This window comes from Doryrhamphus excisus, chromosome 2 (genome assembly GCF_030265055.1).
Source record: "Doryrhamphus excisus isolate RoL2022-K1 chromosome 2, RoL_Dexc_1.0, whole genome shotgun sequence".
NCBI lineage: Eukaryota > Metazoa > Chordata > Actinopteri > Syngnathiformes > Syngnathidae > Doryrhamphus > Doryrhamphus excisus.
Window position 1 is genome coordinate 20130983 of NC_080467.1, and position 13757 is coordinate 20144739.

General features: G+C 44.6%; 1 protein-coding gene across 2 annotated transcripts; it reads right to left on the reverse strand.

Moving 5' to 3' along the window:
• Positions 1–568: 568 nt before the first annotated feature.
• Positions 569–13617, reverse strand: LOC131107657 (calmodulin-regulated spectrin-associated protein 1-B-like). 2 transcript variants are annotated; one of them, XM_058057887.1, is made up of 19 exons: positions 13290–13616; positions 12723–12898; positions 9766–10028; positions 9528–9689; positions 9387–9467; positions 8127–8186; positions 7841–7982; positions 7611–7750; positions 6989–7085; positions 6759–6885; positions 6582–6649; positions 6420–6501; positions 4000–6298; positions 3783–3919; positions 3503–3711; positions 3315–3402; positions 2495–2616; positions 2037–2155; positions 569–1971 (listed from the first exon to the last, which is right to left on the reverse strand). In XM_058057887.1, the coding sequence occupies exons 2-19, from the start codon at positions 12895–12897 to the stop codon at positions 1681–1683; spliced, it is 4662 nt and encodes a 1553-aa protein (XP_057913870.1). In that variant the 5' UTR covers position 12898; positions 13290–13616; the 3' UTR covers positions 569–1680. The 2 variants fall into 2 exon arrangements, with proteins under 2 accessions (XP_057913870.1, XP_057913878.1); XM_058057895.1 differs by lacking the exon at positions 8127–8186 and having other exon boundaries at positions 13290–13617.
• Positions 13618–13757: the final 140 nt, after the last annotated feature.

The following is a 13757-nucleotide window of genomic DNA, read 5'->3' on the forward strand; positions in this document are numbered from 1 at the left end:
AATTATTATCTTTATACTCTGTTGGGAAATGCTGTATATTTTGATGTTCAGAATGTTTTTACTTGACATAAAGTATGTATGTTTACTTATTGACCTTATATAAAACACGCAGGTGTATCTTAATAAATTCATCAATTTAAAATAACTAGGAGTTAACCGAAGTAAGAGACCAATTAAAAGCTCAGGAAGGTTTTGCCGTTCAAAGCATAACTCGGTAGTTGGCAATATTGAACTTTTGGAAAAAAAAAATTCTATGACATACTGAATTGGGTTTTTTTCATTAGCTGTAAACTATATTAAAATTGTTAAGAAATGAAGAAATAAATTATTGAAATATTTCACTCTGTGTGGCGTCAATGCATGGAATACAAAGTTGCACTTTTTCAACTGAACTACTGCAATAAAGTCACTTTAATTCATGAAGATGTACCTGTTAAGTAAAAAAACTGTTATAATTAGGGTTTAGATATTTATACAAGCAAACCAGAGTTTGAGCTTTTCTCCCTGCCATTCGCCCCTAAATAATCTGTTGCAGTACGTCCTGTGTGACACCATCAACTTTGTGGTCAACAGTCACATTTCATTTTATTACAGACTTTCAAAATAAATTAACATACATTAGGATACAATGAAATGGGACTGTAACGGAATAAACTCATAATAGTGCCCGTTTTGTTATTTTAGTAAACATAACTGGTACAAAATATCCTACTCTAAAATGTACAAAATGCAGCAAAAAATATCAAGTACTTTGCGAGGGGGGGGGGGGGGGGTGCCGTCATATTCCACTCACCGTCATAAAAGGAAGCCTCCAGTCAGCTTGTTGAGCATCTAAAGCTACATTTAAAACATTGTTGTCCAGTGAATCCGGTGAGGATTAAAAGTTTCCCAACAATAAGAAAATTTTTCCTTCCACGGAGAAAACAGTGAACAGGTTTGTGCTGCCTTTGACCTTCCTTTTAAAAATGAAAATAAAGTTCAAACATTCTAAAAAGGTAGCTTTCCTTACTTCCTCAAAAAGGCTAAATAGCAAACAAGACATACCACACGGTACCATAGCAAACATCCGCCATTAAAAATAGGAACGTCTCCCCTCATAAAAGTAGTAGTAATCAGTAGTACTGAGGATCAATCCAGGAGCCTTGATCCTCATTATAGATAAAAACAACTAACCTTTTTTTTTGAGGGAGGGGGGGGGATCAAAAGTCATAATTGAAGTTGCACTTTTGTATCGATAGGGCCAAAGTATAGCAGCATTCCTCTTGAAGGTCCAAATTCTGTGCAACGTGACAATCAGTCCATCAGCGAGTGCCAAACGATGTACGGTACCTACGGGCTAAAACAAAAGTGTGGCATGCAAAAAAATAATAAAAACAAAACAATAAAATAGTGCATTGAACTCTCAGACATTGCCACTCGGACTCGTTATCGTATCTGTGATGTGTTCAGAACGTGCATTTTTCGCACTGAAAGTTGACAAATTTCGTAATAATCTTGAGTTCAATGTTCAACTGGTGAGCAAGATATTTCCATTTTACTTAGTATATTATGAATTATGCTTAATGCTTAATACTTAATCTTAAAGTTAAAAAATAAATCACTGCTTGGTCTGAACACTTCATAGAGTTATTGGGTCCGGCCCAACAGTTTAAGAAAGTAGCGAGTGTTCACTTCCTTTTCTCACTTCTTCCTGGCGCTTCCTGGCCTCTTGACCTGCCACAGGTGGTTGTGGATGGTCAGGGCGTCCACGCTGGCCGACACCGACTTGGCCGGGATGACATTGAACTGCTTGCGGTCCGAGCTGTATTTGTAGAGCCGGTCGATCATCTTGTGGCTGATGATGCGCGGCCCCATGCCGGTAAATTTGACAATCTCCTCGGTGTCCGGTGTGTAGGAATAAACGGCGCGGAACTGGCAGCCGCCGTCTCGGAAGAGGATGATGAGATGATTTGACTCACACTTTTCCAGCTCCTGTGAAACAGGACAGTCTCAAGCACAATAAAAGAAAAAAAAGATTGAGAGTTGCTCTCACTGACCTCCAGGATTACATTCTTCTGGGCCTCGTTCACCTTTCCAGCCAGGCAGCAGTGTGCGATGGCGTTGATGATGATGGGTTTGTTGGATTTGGAGCTCGGCTCCTTGAAAAGTTTGGGCCCTTTGATGGACACAAAACAAAGAAAAGTTATGGCTATAATCTTATTCATCATCTTGGGTCTTAGTTGGACTCATAGGGAAGAGTATCAGAAGGCATCAGCTAGAACAGGGGTGTAAAACCCATGCCAAGGAGGCCCCAGACAGTACAGGTTTTCTTTCCAGCTGGTCACTAAAGCAGGTGATTTTAATGATTAACCCTCCTTTGGTTTGAGGGAAGGAGCTCGTCAATGAAATGACCTGCTGGAGAAACTGGGGCCTTCGGCCGTCTCCCTAGTTTCCATTAGGCATGGTTTTATGTACAAATTATACTTAGAGATATTTCCCAAGTGTTTCCACTCACCATTGTACTCAGTGGAAGTGATGGAGGAAGCAATGGAACCGCTCTCCCAGTCCCGCTCCATGTTCCTGCTGGAGGCACGACTCAGCACGGGGAATGAATCCATCGAGCACACTGACTCCGCCCTGCAAGATATACTCTGCTCGTGAATGTTGTCACTGCACCAATGGACTGTATGTAGAATAAATGATCCAATTAATGGCTCAGTGGAGTGTCTAGTTAGAGCCCTGCGGCATTAACAGCTGTGGCCCCTGACGTAGTTTTTATTAAAGACACAAGATGGCAGTAGCTGCTTTGGAAGTAGAAAAGATTAGATTGTTTTACTGTATAGAATGTTAAAATTCATTTATTCATTCATTTTCTACCGCTTATCCTCACGAGGGTCGTGGGGGTGCTGGAGCCTATCCCAGCTGTCTTCAAGCGAGAAGCGGGGTACACCCTGGACTGGTGGCCAGCCAATCCCAGGGCACATATAGACAAACAACCATTCACACTCACATTCATACCTATGGACAATTTGGAGTGGCCAATTAACCTAGCATGTTTTTGGAATGGGGGAGGAAACCGGAGTACCCGGAGAAAACCCACGCATGCACGGGGAGAACATGCAAACTCCACACTGAGGTTGGGATTGAACTCGGGTCTCCTTGCTGTGAGGTCTGCATGCTAACCACTATTCTGCCGTGCAGCCCAGAGTGTTACAATACGTTTTCAAATTTCGGCAATCACGCCACATCGTCTTTGCGATTTGCATGAATAAACACGCCAGCAAGAATGACAGCATTTGTGCTCTGTGACTCCTAACGTGTGAAGGAGGTTTCACCTCTGAGATTCAGCGTCTCCAGAGATGACGCTGTCCGCCTCTGTGGCCAAAGACAACGTGGACCCTCGATGACTGCCGCTTAGATCAGCTAAAAGTACCACATAAAGTACCACATAGTACCTGTTATTTTATATTGCAATTGTTTCATCAAACGTGCTACTCCAGGATAAGGTCCGTGTGGTTCTTACGTGTGGTGGATCCTTTACAGGGGCTGTTAAAGTCTCCGCGGTGCAGGGATTTAGGTCTGTTCTTGCGGGATTTAATCCTAGGCCTTGGCTTAACCTGACCCTGCTCTTCCATCAGCGCCTGCTGTTTCCTACGCAGGTATTCCTGCTTGATGAGTTCCCGTCTGGCCTTCTCCTCCTCTTTACGAACTCGATCTTCTTCCGCCTTACGCCTGCAAGAAGAAGTGAGTCAACACCCCCTGCAGACACGCATGCAACTTGTAAACATTATGGACCGGCGTACCTGGCTTCGTCACGCTTAAGTTCGCTTTCTGCTCCCTGCTGCTGTTTGCGTAATCTGGCCTCCTCTGCTTTGCGCTGCTGTTTGAGGAGGAAGGCAGCGCGGCGTTTGGCCATCTCATCCTCGGCCTTCTCTTCATCCTAGCAAAGAGACGAAAGCAGACAGTGAAGGATCAGGTTCCTGATGCACCACGCCGCATGACACTCGTGTTGAAGTCTACCTTAAAGAAAAAGCCCAGCACGTTAATCTGTTCGCCCTCGGTTGTGCCATCCGTCATGTCAGCACTCGCATCCTCTGCTGGCTCCTTCACCTCGGATAGGTCAACCTCAATCAGATGACCTTTGATCCTGGTGCTCTCTTCTCCACCCACAGATTCCGTCCCTGAGAGGTCAGCCTTGTTCTCGTCTTGTTCTGTACTCGAGTGTGATGGAGCCATGTTGGAGACGATGGTGTCCTGTGACTGAGCTTTGACGGGGGATAGACAGGGTTCCTCTCTGGTGCTGCCTTGGTTATTATGGATTCGGAAGGTTGTGCGTCTTCGAAAATTTCTCTCTTGCCTGGAACTCTCGGCGGCAACTCCAGCATCCTGACCTCCACCTGTACTCCCTCTTGGGGATGTTGCACCTTCAGTATCAGACATCTTGCCATTCTTTGGACCCTGCTTGGGATCGCAGGTTTTGCTTCGCTGGCTGGAGCTCAGCTTGGGAGGACGACGAGTGGGAGTGGAATTGCTGTCACTGAAGTCAACAAAGTGGACGGCGAAAGCTTTGGACTCTAGCGTGGGAGAGTGCATCGTGTTAGGAGCTGCTTTCTGGTCTGGCTCTGTAGGTTCTGGAGGTGAGGCTGCACTCTTCTTCATAAGCAGGTCTTGCTGCAATGAGAGCTGCTGCATCTGCTGCTGGATAGCACTGATTGCCTCATTGAGGAGATCGATGGAATGGGAGCAATCATTCGCGTCAGATTCAGAAGCCCCAACCTGAGCCACGGTTTTCAACCTGTTATCGATATTCATCTGTCTTCCTTCTGCCTTTGCCTGAACCTTTAGTGCTTCCAGACAGGAGTCATCCTTGCAGTAGGGTGTCTTCACTTTCTCAGCACCTGACAGTTCTGCAGAAGGCGAGTGTCTCAGAGGCAAGGGAAGGGTATCGCTCTTGCCTTCACCCTTTTTTACGATATTCAAGAATGCAGCTTTACCCAGTTTCAGTCGCTGTCGTGCCGACAGGGTCTCCATTCTCTTCTTCTGGTACTCGATTGCACGCCTCTGCTCTTCTAGTTGCATGTGAAGCTGCAGCAGCTCTGAAGGCACAACTGGAGGACTTGCCATTATAGTCTTCTTCACCACAGAACCAGGGTCTTTAACGTGCCATCCGGGGCTACCCTCACTTTTCAGCTGCCAGGGAGGACAAGGTGTAATCTCAGAGTGATCGGGCGTGGTCTTCTGCGAGCTGCTGGTGCTGGAGAAACCTTCACGGAGGCTGAGCTTGAGCAGCTTTCTTTCTGCAAAGCTGGTCATTCTGACGCTGGCGCTGCCCGAAGCGCTGCAGCTGCTTGCACAGGACACAGTACTAAGGCACGGGCTGGAGCGTCCACTTCCGTCGTCCTTATCGTCTCGCTCACTCAATTTCAGGTCTTCTCGTAGCTTGACTGACTCAACCTCTGAAAATTCACACATCTGTCCTCGCACTAAAGCATTTCCCTTTCCTCTGTGGTCCATCAATTCGCCATCCTCGTCATCTTCCTCAAAATCTGCTATGTCTGAGTCAGAGTCCAGCCCTACCTCGGGATCAGACGAAAGATGACTGTGGCAGTCTGGCTCTCCAGACAAGTGAAGGAAGAAGCCTTGGGGCTGTTTCTTCACCGACATAGAATTACGTGTCGACGCTTCTCTGGCTGGCGGGAGACAAGTGTCGGGGACAGGCGTGGGTTTAAAGTTAAATTTACCACCTTCAGACACCGGAGATTTCCGTTGTGATTTATGAAGGACATCAGTGGTTGCTTTCATGACAGGTTGCGTTGATCTGAAGCGACTCTCCCCGCTCTCCTCCTCCTTGTTCATGACGACGCTTTTCTCTTTGGCTGGCTTTGGGATGGCGGGAAACAGGGGCTCCAGGTAGTAGCTGTCCGCTTGCAAGTCGGGGGTTAAGACACCCATGGCGAGACAGGGAGAGCAATTAGTGTTGGAGATCCTCCTTGGTGAGGTTGTATTGGGGATTTCTAATTCATCCTGCTCCATGTCGCTCCTGTGTGGACGTCTGGGAAAAGCCGAAGGATGAATCACGGCAACCAGCTCCTCCTCCTCTAATATTTCCTCCTCATCCTCGATGCGAATGTGACTGAGGAGGCTTTGTCCGCTGAGTCGGTGCTGATGCAGCTGACGACCTGAACCCGGCGTGTGCTTTGGTGTCATGATGTTGGAAGCCAAGCTGTCTTTGCTTATCGAGCGAGCGAGGCTGACACTGTCTGCATGATCCTCTGGAGAGGAGAAATGCAAGGCATAGGGTGCTGGCTGGGACAAAGGCCTGGGCAGAAACGTAGCGTCAGTATTAAAGAAATATATCTATTTTTGTTAGGGATTTTTTTTATCACAGATTGCAGTTTTCTTCTAAATGCATCGTCTTCAGAACAAATGTAAATGCTCACCTCTGCCTCCTCTCTGGCCGCGCTTGTGATGAACCCTGACACTTCTCATCTGTACGCGTCAGAGAGTTGCAGTATTTTTTTGCTGCGGTATTGAAAAAAACATGAATATGCTTGCTAGCCCATCATTATGTTTATGTAAAGTCTGAATATACATCATATTACCTGAGCCATCATCCTCAACTCCCCATGGATGTCTCTGTCTTAGTGGCACTAAAGAGCTTTTTACAGTGCTAGAAGAAAAGGTACATTTTTTTAAAGGATCTTCTGATAACCTCCAACAACAATGTGTGGCTAATGCCACATCCATCTGGGATAAGAGCAGATTAGAATTAACTGCACCTGAGGTCCGGGCTTGGAGGTGAGGTCAGGATGTCAGCAGCATTTACTGTAGTCGGGAAACTGCGTTTCGTGACACTGGAGATGGACGCATGGGCGCGAGAACACTTAGGCTGCAGCAGTAATCTCGCTGTAAAGATGTCATGAAGTGCACAAGAGCACAGGTTTAAAAAGGAACACTAACAAGCAAAGCAAAACAAAATGAGAATTAAAATCGCAGTCATTGTGTTTACCGTCTCTGGTTTCCTTAAGGTCCCTGGGTTGTACAAAGTCTGGCTTCACAATTTCAAACCACCAGAAGAGCTCTGCGATGAACACCATCACATTATTCTGAAAAAGGAGGGAGGACAAGTATTGTATTGTCAAAAAAAAGCCTGTAAACAAGTCCCCGTTTTGCTTGTGTCTTCTTTCCGCAACTGTCTTGTATCCTTCATGTACATTTACTGTAATGAAAAATGTTATTGCTGGACTGATATATGTGTTCTACTGCCCTCTAGAGGACAACACCAAAGTTGGTCCCGGTTCAATGCAGATTCTCACTTTTCATTCATTCATTTTCTACCGCTTATCCTCACGAAGGTTGCGTGGGGTCCTGGAGCCTATCCCAGCTGTCTTTGGGCGAGAGGCGGGGTATACCCTGGACTGGTTGCCAGCCAATCACAGGGCACATATAGACAAACAACCATTCACACTCACATTCATACCTATGGACAATTTGGAGTCGCCAATTAACCTAGCATGTTTTCCCCCAATATACAATTTAACAAACCTTCCAGTGTGTGGAAATAATTTTCCTCATGAGATAATTCCACCGGATTCTTACATCATTGTCGCAATATTTTGTCAATGGCTCACCCTCAGCACTGGAGGACAATACAGCAAGTCCTCTGACTTCAGATAGAAGCACTTGTTCAAGTATTTATTGGAAAACTCCCTCAGCAGCTGGATGTTGTACATGCTGTCTGCTATTGAGAGGACATCCTTCAAGCAGATATCTGCCAACAGGATGCAAGGAGAGCAGAAGATCATACCTCATAATATAAGCGTGTGACAACTAAGTAGTGGAATAATGGCTCCAAGCATACCTTCGAGTCTAATAACGTCAGGGCAATAGAAGTGGATCAAGGCCAGAAGAGCTGCGCCATCACATACATCTTTACACAGCTCATCAACCAGGGGGAAGTGCTGAAGTGTCCGTCCTGACAGGTGATCCCTGCGATAGCGCACCTGAAAAGGTGTAACGTTCATCAGCATGTCTCATCAGCAAGATATTTCCTCACAACACATTGTCCGTCTACCGACCTACCTATGTGTCATTATCATGAACAGGGGAGTCAGGATGGGATGGAAAAAAAGAGCTGGGTACATTACCACGCGAGAGAACTCCACAGGTTCCAACAGACAATGGGCCAGAGCATGCAATATATCAGGCTGGTGGGGAAAGAGGAGAAAAATGACTGGAATGAGGCTCATGCACACAACGGATGCAAACCATAAACGGAGGAGTAACTCCAGGCCGGGTCCTGTGCTTCAGAACTAAGTTGAGTTTGCATGCAGAAATATTTTGTATTGGGTTAAACTGATGATGGACGGGAAAAATAAAAAAAAGTGATGTCGTCTTTGCTGCAGTTTCTGTAGACATCTTCAAAGACTTTTTTTAAGAGAACTGCTCGTTTGTTGTGTTATTTATACTGGTGTTTTGAGAGACACACATACACACCACAAAGACATACACATACACATATACACATACACATATATATACATATACAGCAGGAAGCTGCTTTATTAATCACACTTACAGGTACCAGCTTCCAGTACCATTTAGAGGGAGACTAGCATCCAAGTGGCACAATGGGAGGATATTTGGTGGGGGAGACACAAACAGGCAGACAAGGTTCAGATAGTAATGGATTCATAGGCTCCTTGGTTATCGTGGAGTCACAAAAGAAACAACTGTGTACTTGAAAATCTAAAAAATGTCTGCGGTTCACCTTTGTCCAATAAACAGTACATAAACGAAATGCTGCGTACTCGGAGCACTAATAATAATAATAATAATAATAATAATAATAATAATAATAATAATAATAATAATAATAATAATAATAATAATAATAATAATAATAATAATAATATAAAGATTCAGGATTGAAATAAAAGCAGATGGATAAAGGAAGCCCAAACTTTTAATCTAATTAATTCTCATACTTTTCATAACTGCATTCAAGACTGGCATGATGACCAGAGAGCTATGTTCCAATCATAAACTGTATAAGGTTCCTAAAATATTGTGACAGGTCAATAACACTCAATAAGTTGTTACTTAGGCCTATAAATATTTGTTTTTAATCGTGCAATAAATATTTTACAATAAAAAATATTTTTTAAATAATATTTGTAAAAATGAATCATATTTTTAATGACCTCTCATGACCCACCTGTAGTACCACCACGGCCCACACTTTGGGAATCACTGTACTACAGTATTGTAAGCACATTACATTGTAGCACGTTGTTTTCCTCTTCTAAGACGGTGTGACACTGCTATGATGTTGTGCTATTTGCACCGTCAAAGCATCAAAAACGGTTACTAAATGAAAAAAGCGATAACTGCACTACATTATTTACCTTCTGGTGGCTCGGCGAGTCCAGCAGGTGCTGCTTCATCTTCAGCTCCTTTTCTGAAATCGCCCTCATCTTTGTGGTCACCTTCAGGGACAAGGACAAATCAGCACGCATGGAAGCAAATACCGTGGCTGACTTTCTCACCTTGTTGATCCAAAAGACCATGGCATCTTCCACGTCAAACGGTCGCTCCTTGGAGGCACTGAAGTTGGAGAAACGCTTGACACTGGACACCACCTTCTCCACGCTGATCATCTCCATCGTGTAGGCCATCATGAGGGCATCGATCAAGTGCATGTGGGAGCTCTACAGAAAAGACGACACATCGTGGATAAAAAATGTGCATTTCCAAACCGAGTAACAGACAACAAAGGGGACGTACCATCTTGACGGGAATGGCGCTTAGGTCCAGAGCAGAGACGTGTGTGTCCTCGGATTCCAGCACGTGGATGCCCCTTGAAGAGAGAGCCTGGAGCACGGACTTGGGGCTTTGGAGAGAGTCGGATTGCTCGGCACGCAAGATGAGTCTGCACACCCGGCAGTAGATCTCCCCGGATAGCAGCAGATGTATGACGGGGGGCTTGATGTGCTCCTGCTCATACTGGTCAGTATAGAAGGGGTCCCGCAGGTCCTCAGGAATATGATCTGGGGGGGGGGGGGGGGGGGGGGGGGGGCAACATGAAATTACCATCTTTGTATCCACAATTAAAATAGCTAACGGTTCTCAAAAAAAAAAAAAAACGTACCACTAGATGAAGCCCACGTACCACCAGTGGGACTCACATCAGACATTCGGAATCCATGCAGTCCAGTAATACATGTTACATAACAGACATAACACTGAGGATGCTGACTATGACGAAATTAGATTAGTCTATCGGTGAGTCGAGTAAACCACCAAGACAGGCTAGCGGCTTGTGAGACCGTGCAGCAGAGGCTTAGAACCGATGAGCTAACAGGACTTAGCGGTGATTAAAAAGCTGATGTTGTTGTCCCAGCCAGGCCTGGTGTTTCCCTGCTGGGTGACGAATACACGGGGTGACTATCTTAGTACACCCTGGAGACGCTAATCCAGAGTTACTAGGTTGAGGTTGTGAGGAGGACATTCAGACGTTTTGGACGCAGTCGTGTGTCTAAAATTCCGCATTTGTAAATATAATAAAATAAAACTGATGATTAATTAAGGCACGTGGGGTAGTATAGCAGAACCCACTATTTCAGGAAGACATGTGTTTGTTTCGTCTTTAGAGCCTCAGCTCCTCATCCTGTCTGGTTGCTGTGGAGATGATGATGGGGGATGCCAACCCCCAGTAAAGAGATGCAAGAACCTGCTTAATCCTAATATATCGTAGCTATTTAACATCAACATGGGCATAGGGGAGGGGTGCGGAGAAGATTACTGTCAGGTCAGGAGATCCTGATGACATTCAGGGAAGAGCTGTCAGCTTCGCATTTCTGCAGGGGCAAACAAAACTATCCTCTCTACGAAACGTATGGTAGGAAACATGGCACCAAGCCCGTGCAACTATTAGGTCCTGATTGCTGAGGCGGCTTTAAGTCTCTACTACTTAACCTTTTCTTTTTTTTTTGCACTCCCATAAGGAGGCAAAACATCAATATAATCAAACTACAAGCATACAGTTTACTGTTCAACTAAACGAGCAGACTTCTATCTTCAGCTTCAATCCCATTAAACCCTTAAACATGTGACTTTCTCTGCGGGACAGATGGGCAACACCGTGCACTGTATTTTTGCTGCTTAATCTAATGAGAATGTATGACACTAGACACTAGATGTAGCTAGGAACACAATGTAATGATACCACATTACGTTGGTCGTGCGGGAAATCTGTTTGGATGCATAGAATTGAAAATGCACAATATCATATAACATAACAATTAAACTCTTAAGTTAACATCTACAGAGAAAAAGAAAAGTCAAGGCATGTAAACTATTTATATCACAGTCGATTCTGTGAAAGAAAACGGGGGTGTGATGAAGCCTCTGTGCTGCCGACACAGCTGACGTCAGGAGGAGCCAATCAGATTAGCCGAAGCTCCACCGAGGTTGGTGTTTATTATGGGCATCTGATCTGTGCCCTGGCACATAGAAGTCAACCTTCAACCACAAAGTGACCGTGGACAATATTTACAACAAAGTAAGCTGCAGGATGACCAACAGGACCGTGCTAAGGAGCATTGAAGGTCATTCAGCATATGAGTTTTTCATTTCTTAAAAATGCCTAATTGTTATGACTGATGACTGAATGCCTGACCCGGAGCTCACACTCATCTCCAGAGAGCAGGCAGGGAGTGACACAAAAACCCACTTCGAAGGGGTAGTTTCCACACATTAGCTCACAGCCTCTCCATGTAGAGCAGCTTTAGTGGCGCTCGTCAAGAGCTGGCAAGGCTAGTGACCTGTGTATAAAAGGGGCTAGCATGAATGTCTGCCCACAGCATAGAGACTGAATTGTGTTTTTTGTTTTTTTCTGTTACTCTTACACTAACATCAAGGCACGATTGAACTTTATTACAAAGCTAAAGATAAAGTAAAGATTATTACCTGAAGCCACTACATAATACAAGCACAGCAATCATACTGTATTTCCTCTGCTCTGATCGACAGATAGGCCAAACTACGAGGTGCGTCATGCCCAAAGCACCACCACAACTCAAATAAAGTACCATATTATTTGCACTATAAGTCGCTCCGGAGTCTCACAATACCAAAACTGCATAATTAGGTAGAAAAAAAACATACATAAGTCGCACTGTCAAGTCGCATTTTTTTCCAAGTAATTTATTATACAAACTACTTGACCAAAACAGACATTATGTCCTCTTAGAAGGCAAGTTCTAACATTAATAAAAGAATAGAGAACAGGCTGAATAGGTGTAAGATATGCTAACACAATGGTTATTCAGCTACACAAATAATAAACATGAACAGAAAAGGTGTCCAGTGTTTATGTAACATAAACAGTTTTTTCATTTATAAGTCGCTCTGGAGTATAAGTCACAGGAACAGACAACCTATGAAAGTGCGACTTATAGTCCGGAAAATACGGTAAATGGTTATAGTTGCCTTTATGATGACTGTCTCCCACATTGCCCCCTACTACTTGGTATTTAGCCTGAATTTGTGTCATTTTTCCTGCATTCACACGCTGTTAACTGGACACATTTGACCGTATTATGTTTTGTCTTTCGGATAATAAGCCTAAATATTTAATGTTTGGGCTAAATGGAAAAAAAAATGTCGGCTATTTATTCGGTACTGTACTGTGTAAAAAGCACGCCGAGTCTGAGTCAGTAAAAGCAGAGAGGACATCTTACCAATGCCATAAGCTTTGGCCAACAGCCAGCGGAGATTTGCTTCTATTTTGGCTCTTGCAGAGTCGTACAGGTCCAGTGGTACCACCAAAACCTCCATGCCTCCTCCTCCATCACCATCCTCCTCCGCTTTTCTCCTGGTGCTGCCCCCCTGCCCAGCACTCACCTCCACATCCATCCTATACAAAGACATAAAAAAAAATAATACTGCATTGTTACCATTGCTTGCAGGTGAGAGTGTGACGTCATCGCAAGCTGTTGTCTCTGTATCACACACAAAAACATTCTTGTATGCATCGACATGATGTAAAATCGCACTCTTCATTTAACTGGCATGCTTTTTAAGGTTGTGTGCAGATGTTGACAGTTCATTTAATTCATTAATACTTTAAAATAAGGTGCTTTTATTAGCTGTCACCCAAATGAAGCGCAGTTAGCATGCTGGTGTCAGTTAGCCGCCTAGAAGCTTGACAGGTTGACGGCTGGATGGAAGCACTCTTTAGATGTAGCTAGCTAAACTACGACAAAACATCGACGTTGGTGGTTTTAAAAATATACAAAAAAGCTCACCTTTACGAATACATCGGCTCTGTATCCGCTCTGCTGCTTTCTTGTGTTGTTACTAGAGCATACTCGCTAGCGGCGAGATGACGAGGACTCCTCCCCGCCCCGCCACACAAATCTCCGGCCTCTCTGGATAAAGCCGCGGCTTGCCAGCGATGGTGGTTAATCCGATAGTAGTAAATGAAACAGAATCTGTTTGGCAACCACTGGGAGGGCGGTTTTCGAGGAATACAACTAATGTCCAAACGCCTGGCTAATTGATATTCGCTGGCATCGCTGCTGCTGAGGGTGGGGGATTAGCGGTTGTAGGAGCTTGTCTCTATGGGGACGGGAATCAATGGGCGAGCACGGCTGCACTATACGTTTTCGCCAGCAGGCGGCAATGTAGGCACGTGTAAACGTATAAATAACAGCACCTTCTGCTGTAATAATTCATTATGTAATAATTGTACAACTGATTATTAACTATTGACA